We start from the raw sequence: 7,465 nt of genomic DNA, 5'->3' as shown, positions 1-7,465 counted from the left end.
CCTTTGTTTATCTAAACTTACCCACACGCTGCATCTAACGTAGCATTTAACGGCGTTAATGAATTAATTAGTTAACGCGTTAACTTGCCCAGCCCTAGTATATATATATATATATATATTTTGACTTGTGTTTCATTTTATGGCCCCCACTATTGGTTCTATCAGGGATTAATAGACTGGTGGTGTACAATACAAAGATAAATGAATACAAATTGATGGTTGTGACTTCCCCTTCTCTCTCTGCAGGCAGTTCTTCATTGAGGAGCTAGAGCAGAGCAGAGAGTTCTACAGCAGTCAGAGCCGTCTGCTGAAGCTGCTGATTGCCATGTACAACCTGCTGGCAGCCAACTCAGAGCTAGTCTGCTATTTTATCATAGTGCTGAACAACGTGGTCAGTGCCTCTGTGATATCACTGTTCCTCCCAATACTGGTGTTCCTTTGGGCTATGTTGGCTGTTCCAAGACCAACCAAGAAGTTTTGGATGACTGCCATAGTCTACACAGAGGTATGACCCATGAGAGACCCACTTCACAAACTTAAGTAACTTATATGCCATGAACCATCACAGTAAAATTGTGCAATTGTTTATATAGTTTCCTTGCATGAGTAAAACAAATAGCATCAGTGGCTCTGAGGTGCAAAACTGAACAATATAGATTTGTGAAAATTTGTGCAATGACGCTGTGACAAACACAAAAAGGATCATCATCAATTCTGCAGCTCGCTTGAGATATATTCATTATCTCTTAGCTCTTTTTTGGTTTCACAGGGCACCTAACCTGCTGAAGCAGGCAGGAACAGCAAGTCCACTGTGTGATTGCAAACAGCAGTGTCTTGATGTTGTCACATCAATTTACAGTTTGTTTTCCTGCACCTAACTGGCCAAAAAAAAGAAATAAAATAAAATAAAGATAAAAAAAAGTTGATACAGCTATTGAAAATAGCTGAAATGATTTAAATGATAACTGATCATAACTGATTTTTCAAATGAATTTAGGGTGAGGATGGGCCTAAACTTTGAGAAAAAGCAGTAGTCAAAAGAGATTAATTGGATTTAAATAACAATTAATCTAAATTTAAATTTAAATAACAAGTTTTACTGTAAATAATCTAAGAATTGCATATAGGGCGTTCTGCGATGATGAAAAGTAGACTTGCACTCCACCATACCCTTTTGATCTCATTATTTTAACCTTTAAAGCTTCTCTTTTCATTTTTTGGTCATCATACAAAATGGCATATTACTGGTGATTACGTATTAACTCGAACACCCTCAACTTTCAATTACTAAATTACAGTAATGTGTCTAAGAGAAGTGTAACTATATACAGGTCACACCAAGCATAGAGATGATCCTGACTGGTCTACTGGGGAAAAGCATACTGTTGCCTTCTCTGCGTTGTTTTCTGGTCTGACTGGGGGTACTGCTGTTGTGTTCTCTTACCAGGTGATGGTGCTGGTGAAATACCTTTTCCAGTTTGGATTCTTTCCTTGGAACAGTGTTTATGAGATGACTTTAAATGAAGACAAACCTTTCTTCCCACCTCGTATCCTGGGCCTAGAGAAGACTGACAACTACATCAGATATGATCTTCTTCAGCTGCTTGCTCTGTTCTTCCACAGATCCCTGCTCATGGTCAGTTAGTATTTACAGTGATTACAGTGATTTTAAGTTTGTCAACCAGTAAGCAAGGACACATTAAAATTGTGATCAGAGTAAAAGCAACAAGGGCACAATAAGCCACCTTCCACTTTTCAAAGTATACCCATTTGTAAATTTTACAGTTAGACTTAGGGCTAAAAAATCTTCCCCAATCTTCTATTGTTACCAAACTGTTACAATCTGGGTGACACAATACACTGACTTTATAATAAGAAACAGTCCTTGGACCATTTCAGTTGGCACTTTGCTAAGCCCCACCAAGCTTTGAATTCCAGTATAGAGTTCACAATGATAATGATAGCGTTAAATATATTCAGTTCCTTATTTTTGAACAGAATTAAGAAAAGCAGGCCATTCAATTAATTTTTTTGTTTGATATTTTGTCAGATGTAACTAATTAACATTAATTGTTTTAGTTAGTCAAACTATCTGGCTGGCTGACTTTTTTGTTTTTCCAGTGACTGATGTTAAAATTGGAGATTTAGAGTATGAATGTGATGGCTACATACATGATATCATGTAAAAGCCACACCGTTCTGTTCCAAGCTGATGTGGATGTGCTATTCAATTCAATTCAATTTGACTTGATTTGACTTTACTGATTTGACTAGTGTCAAATCATACACAGGAGTTACAGGTTGGCACACATAGACACTGATAAGGTGAAATAACGTGTGTGTGTGTGTGTGTGTGTGTGTGTGTGTGTGTGTGTGTGTGTGTGTGTGTGTGTGTGTGTGTGTGTGTGTGTGTGCACACAGCGTTATGGTCTCTGGGACCATGAGGGCCCCCTGGAGGAGCAAAGCCTTTCACCAGAAAGTTGTAAGGATGAAGGAAAAACTGGAGATGAAGATGGAGGGAGCAAGGAGGGGAGAAAAGAAGAGGAGGGCAGAGTGAGCTCAACATCTACCCTGGAAAACCTGGAAATTACTGAACTGGACCAACTTGAAAACGTTGGTGCAAATACTCTTTTGTTGCTATTAGTTACTGCCCTGTCAATAGTAATTTTTGAATGTGTTCTTAGCCTTTGACTTCTTTTTAAATCAAGTGTTTATTAATTTAGGATATTGTGGACTCTGTTGAACCAAGTACCAGCTCTGCTGCTGCTACCACACAACCTCCTGCAGATGAACCCGCACCCAGTGGTTCAAAAGATGGACAGGAAACTCCGTCTGGGCTGAAGGACATGTTGAATCTTCCCAGCAGGCCGACGAAGGATAAGATGGAGGGAGAAGAAGAGCGGGTGATAGAGGTAGCCTCAAAGAAAAGCAGCGGTATCCGCTTCCGCAAGAAAACAAAACAACCCAAACCACAGCGCAGCAAAGGTTTGTGGCTTCATTATGTGTGGACTGTGATGTTAGAGGTGTAACTCATAACATTAACACTGGCTGCATTCGATTAAGGTGCACCTCATTAAAGGACCTGGAATTGCACAAGCAAAAAGCTACTTACTGCCAGCTTTTTATATCTACAGTTATTGAAGGAGACCTATTATGCTTTTCTGTATTTTCTGTCATATTTGTAATGTTACAATGTCGCTGTTTATTTCATGAGAAACAAAATTTCAAATAATGAGGTAATTGTATGTCTTTTTTAAGATTTTTCTGTTGACTTTTTTTGACAACATATGAAAAAACATATGTATCACATACATACATGCATACTAATACACATACACAAGTTGGGTGCAGATATTGCAATATGAGGTCCCAAGATTCTTCTCCTTTATGCTGATGTTTTAAATACTTAGTCCGCAGTTTCTCCTGGTGGGTCACAAAACAAGTTTAAATAGCTAGTTTCTGAAACAAAGTGGATTTGATGTTTTTCAGTCCTTAAGAATTATTCTTTTTGCCAGAACCATGCCCATCAATAAAGCTGTATGAATGTGTAGAGGGATGATTAAAGAGTCCTCTGAGCATCAAAAAAAGTCAAGTCTCTGTCAGGAGAGATAGCCTTATGATAAACATCGGAAAAAATGATAAATATTCTTGACCAGAATGGATAAATTAACAGGCAGCTCCAGCAATGTACATTTACGTTTGCCACAAATTGGAGAAAAAGAGGGGTAAAGTTTATGAAACTTGACCTTAGAAAATGAAGACGGTGCATCACTTCAAAGTAAAATTAACCCTAAGGGCCCTATTTTAACAATCTAAGCGCACAGCGTGAAGTGCATGGCGCAGGTGATTTAGGGCGTACCCAATCCACTTTTGCTAGTTTGACGTCGGAAAAAAGGGTCCATGCACCAGTCGCATGGTTCAAAAGGGTTGTACTTGATGTCTTCATTAATTCATAGGTGTGTTTTGGGCGTAACATGCATTAAACCAATCAGATTGTCATCCCATTCCCTTTAAAAACCAGGCGCGATTGTACCTTGGTGCATTGCTAATGTGATGGCGGATTGCACTGTAATATTTTTATTTTTACGCTGTGCATAAGCCTAGGCACATTTTACTAACGCACTGTTAAAATATTATTGAAATGCTGCACTATTGACTTTAGACCAGGTTTTTTGTTGGTCAATGGTGCAATCACTTCCCGCTGCCTCAAGATAGCAATATGCCAAGAATTCACGTGAACACACCTCCCTGTAAGACCAGCACGCCCTTGGGCACAAAGACGGGTGCAGCTGTATTTACGATTTAAACAACGTGGGCACCAGACAGTCTTAAAATAGAAAAGACACTTGCGTCGGGCTATGCGCCCCGCTGTGCTGTCTGCTGTTTATTGAGAAACTATGATTACGGAAAAGGGCAGTTCTCCAAAGTGTTTCAGGCAGTACAACATTTCTTTGTTCTACTGCCTGAGCCAAAGCATTAAGAGTTTTGTAGGAGCAACCAACGTAATAATAACTTATTTAATATTTACCCATTGGCGCGTTACACAGTTACAGGGGGACAAGGGTAAAAAAAAAAGGAAAAAAGTAACGCAAACATGGACTGAAAGGATCCAAACATCCGCGCTAAATGGAAGGGGGATATAATTTAATGTTGGCTATTGAAAACCATATATAAAGTTATATTATGAATGAAATAGACATATTAAATACCTAAAGGCCAATTTGGGGTTGGTTATGAATTATTTACAAACCCAATATTGTCCATCTGGTGAAAGCCCGACTGAGATTGACTCAGATTCTTGCCTGTTGTCTTTCCCTTTTAACTTTTAGTTGTTATTCGTTTATTTCCTTTTTTCCTATGATTGCCCTGCCCTACTATCTGCTATAACTACAACAGATAACTTCTAAATATATATATATATATATATATATATATATATATATATAAAGAACTCTCCTGCTACTCTTTACCTGGCTGGATACGCTAACACAGGCTTCTCCGGTGTTACACACTAAAATTGATGTAACACCCGGGGAAAGACACAAAAAAAAACTATATAAAAATAGCGTTCTTTTCACTGTTAAACAAATTACACAGTTTCAGAAACATTAAAAAGTTACACAGTAACTTTAATATTGTAACAGCTTGTACTCCATTCATCTGGTATTTTGTGTTTATCTTGGTCATTTCTGTGCTGATGTGTCATTTGAATCACAATACAGAGACTATATGTTTCAGGTATGATTTTTAACTGTGATTACTTTTTATTTGAGTCATTCCTTTGAATCCCTTTTTTGACCGTTCCAGAGGAGCCCACAGCTGAAACTACAGATCCCTGTGAAGAACCAGTGAAGAAGAAACAGAAAGGCAGGAGGAGAGAGGCAGCCAGTCAGAGACTGCTGGCTGTGGGACACAAGATAAAACAAGTCTTTGTCTCTGGGTGAGTAGGGCATAGAGACTATATAGTAACCACAGTCACCCTTCTTTCATTCAATTAGATCACTAAAAATAAGTGTAGTTGCAATCCTAGAAGGAATTAAATAACTTTTTCACTAATGCAGTGGTTTAATGCATTTTGTTTTCCTTTGCAGAATTCAGAGTGTTTACAGGCCAGCACAGGGATTCTTCCGAGGTATTCTCCGTGCTGAGTATCGGACTGCTACAGATGTCTATGCGTTCATGTTCCTGACTGATGTCGTTGACTTCATCATCATCGTCTTTGGTTTTTGGGCTTTTGGGGTGAGAGCACGTTTTGTGACATTTTTGGCTGGCAAAGCGGGTTGTTGTTCCTGACTCTACTCAATCTGCCTTTATGAAGGTCACTAGTCACACAAATGTGTACCACAGGGTTACATTTTAGGTCCTCTACATTTTGTTAAATTTGTTCATTTATAATATTTTCTCTTGTAATATTGTCAGGTGCATTTTTATGCTCATGACACTGTGCTTTATTCATCTGCTTAACCATTAGGAGAAGCGTTATCTATTTTGCAGACAGCCTAATACCCGATCCAGTGCTAATGTCTAGAGCTTTAACATGTCTTTAATGAAGATGAAAAACATTTATGCAGTTCTCTAGATGCAGCTTGTTGAAGGAAATTGACTTCAATATTTGCACTTTGGATGGTTCTGAAATTGCATGGTCATGAGCTAGCTAAAAAGTTAAGGGTGAAACTCTGAAAAGCTGTTTATACAGTCAACTTTCCGGTCAGTATTTGACTATGTTGACACTATTTACATGCACTCTGCCTCTACTACCTTGAAACAGCTCTTTTTAAAAGCACTTTGTTATGTGGTGATCATTTTTGAACGCATCATTGTAATCTTTCTTAGGCAGTAGCTGTCCTTGGCCGGATTGAGCTACCTAATTACCTAGTTTCCCTCATTACATAGCATTCCAATCTTTCACCCTTGTGCCCCTGCTGCTATTATGTCCGCAGGTACTGTATATCACAGCTGTGCGACCATAGATCTGCTCCCTATTTTTCTTCAGCAACAAGCAGTTTGAAGACTTTGAAGAACAGCGGTGCCCGCCCGTGTGTCGAGGGGGGTCCCTCTCACAACGAGTGGAAATTGAATCCCAGTCTGTTCAGTAGCTGTGGAACAGGTTCAGGAGAGCAACAGTGGATCTGTTTGCCTCACGAGAAAATACACAGTGGTTCTCTATGAACACATGGGACAACTCGCCTCTCGGAATGGACGCCTTTTCTCATTAACCGTGGCCCTGAGCCCTCCTATATGCTTTTCCTTCCGTCCCTGTGATTCCTCACCTCCTGGCTCGCATTTAGGAGGTGAGCTTGTCGGTCATTCTGGTGGCACGGGAGAACACAAGCGCACACTGGTTCCAAACCCTGTTTCAGCTACTGGCAGGGTCTCCATGGCAACTGCCATGGCAAAGGGAGTGATTCATGTGCATTTCACCGTCCTGCCTCTCTCTTAGAGGGGGATGGGAGCTCTACAGCCAAATCCTTCAGTTACGCCGAAAGTTTTAACAAGGAGGTGTATCACCATCTTTGCCAAATGCATGCGTTAGCCTACACGACAGACATCAGACGTACATAGCAGTTGTTTGTTCACTACAGAGAGCACTCACAAGGCATGGCTCTCTCAGAACAGTGGTTGTCTCACTGGCTGTGTGAAGCAATCACCCAAGCCTATAGCTCGGAAGGGGTGGAACGCCCTCAAAGCATCCGGGCACACTCCACGAAAGTAGGGTGACAATATTTTGATTTCCAAAAAAGAGGACACTCGGCCGGCCTCCAAACACAAATTCAGACAGGCTTCTCAGAGGTTAGAGAACATGCTTTATTATGCCTCAATGGTATACAAATAACTTATGTAGTAAAATATGTAACAACCTGTAACTAAATAATAGCTCTTTTCAAATAAATAAATGTGAAATAATGTTCTAAATATGATCTATTCTGTGTCAGCTTCAAAATCCAACTTCAACTAAATATCTCTT

At 39.7% G+C, this 7,465-nt stretch overlaps 1 protein-coding gene across 3 annotated transcripts in view; it reads left to right on the top strand.

Moving 5' to 3' along the window:
* The window catches only part of piezo1 (piezo type mechanosensitive ion channel component 1 (Er blood group)), a 134,191-nt gene that overhangs the window by 96,806 nt on the left and 29,920 nt on the right, over positions 1 to 7,465 (top strand). For all 3 annotated transcript variants that reach the window (XM_032527470.1, XM_032527469.1, XM_032527468.1), the window contains exons 37-42: positions 247 to 505; positions 1,448 to 1,636; positions 2,422 to 2,613; positions 2,724 to 2,985; positions 5,308 to 5,440; positions 5,592 to 5,739. In XM_032527470.1, the coding sequence (XP_032383361.1) occupies positions 247 to 505; positions 1,448 to 1,636; positions 2,422 to 2,613; positions 2,724 to 2,985; positions 5,308 to 5,440; positions 5,592 to 5,739 (1,183 nt within the window). The remainder of the gene's footprint in view (positions 1 to 246; positions 506 to 1,447; positions 1,637 to 2,421; positions 2,614 to 2,723; positions 2,986 to 5,307; positions 5,441 to 5,591; positions 5,740 to 7,465) is intronic.

This window comes from Etheostoma spectabile, chromosome 10, assembly GCF_008692095.1.
Source record: "Etheostoma spectabile isolate EspeVRDwgs_2016 chromosome 10, UIUC_Espe_1.0, whole genome shotgun sequence".
In the NCBI taxonomy this organism is placed as follows: Eukaryota; Metazoa; Chordata; class Actinopteri; order Perciformes; family Percidae; genus Etheostoma; species Etheostoma spectabile.
This window is presented reverse-complemented; position numbering and strand designations above follow the sequence as displayed.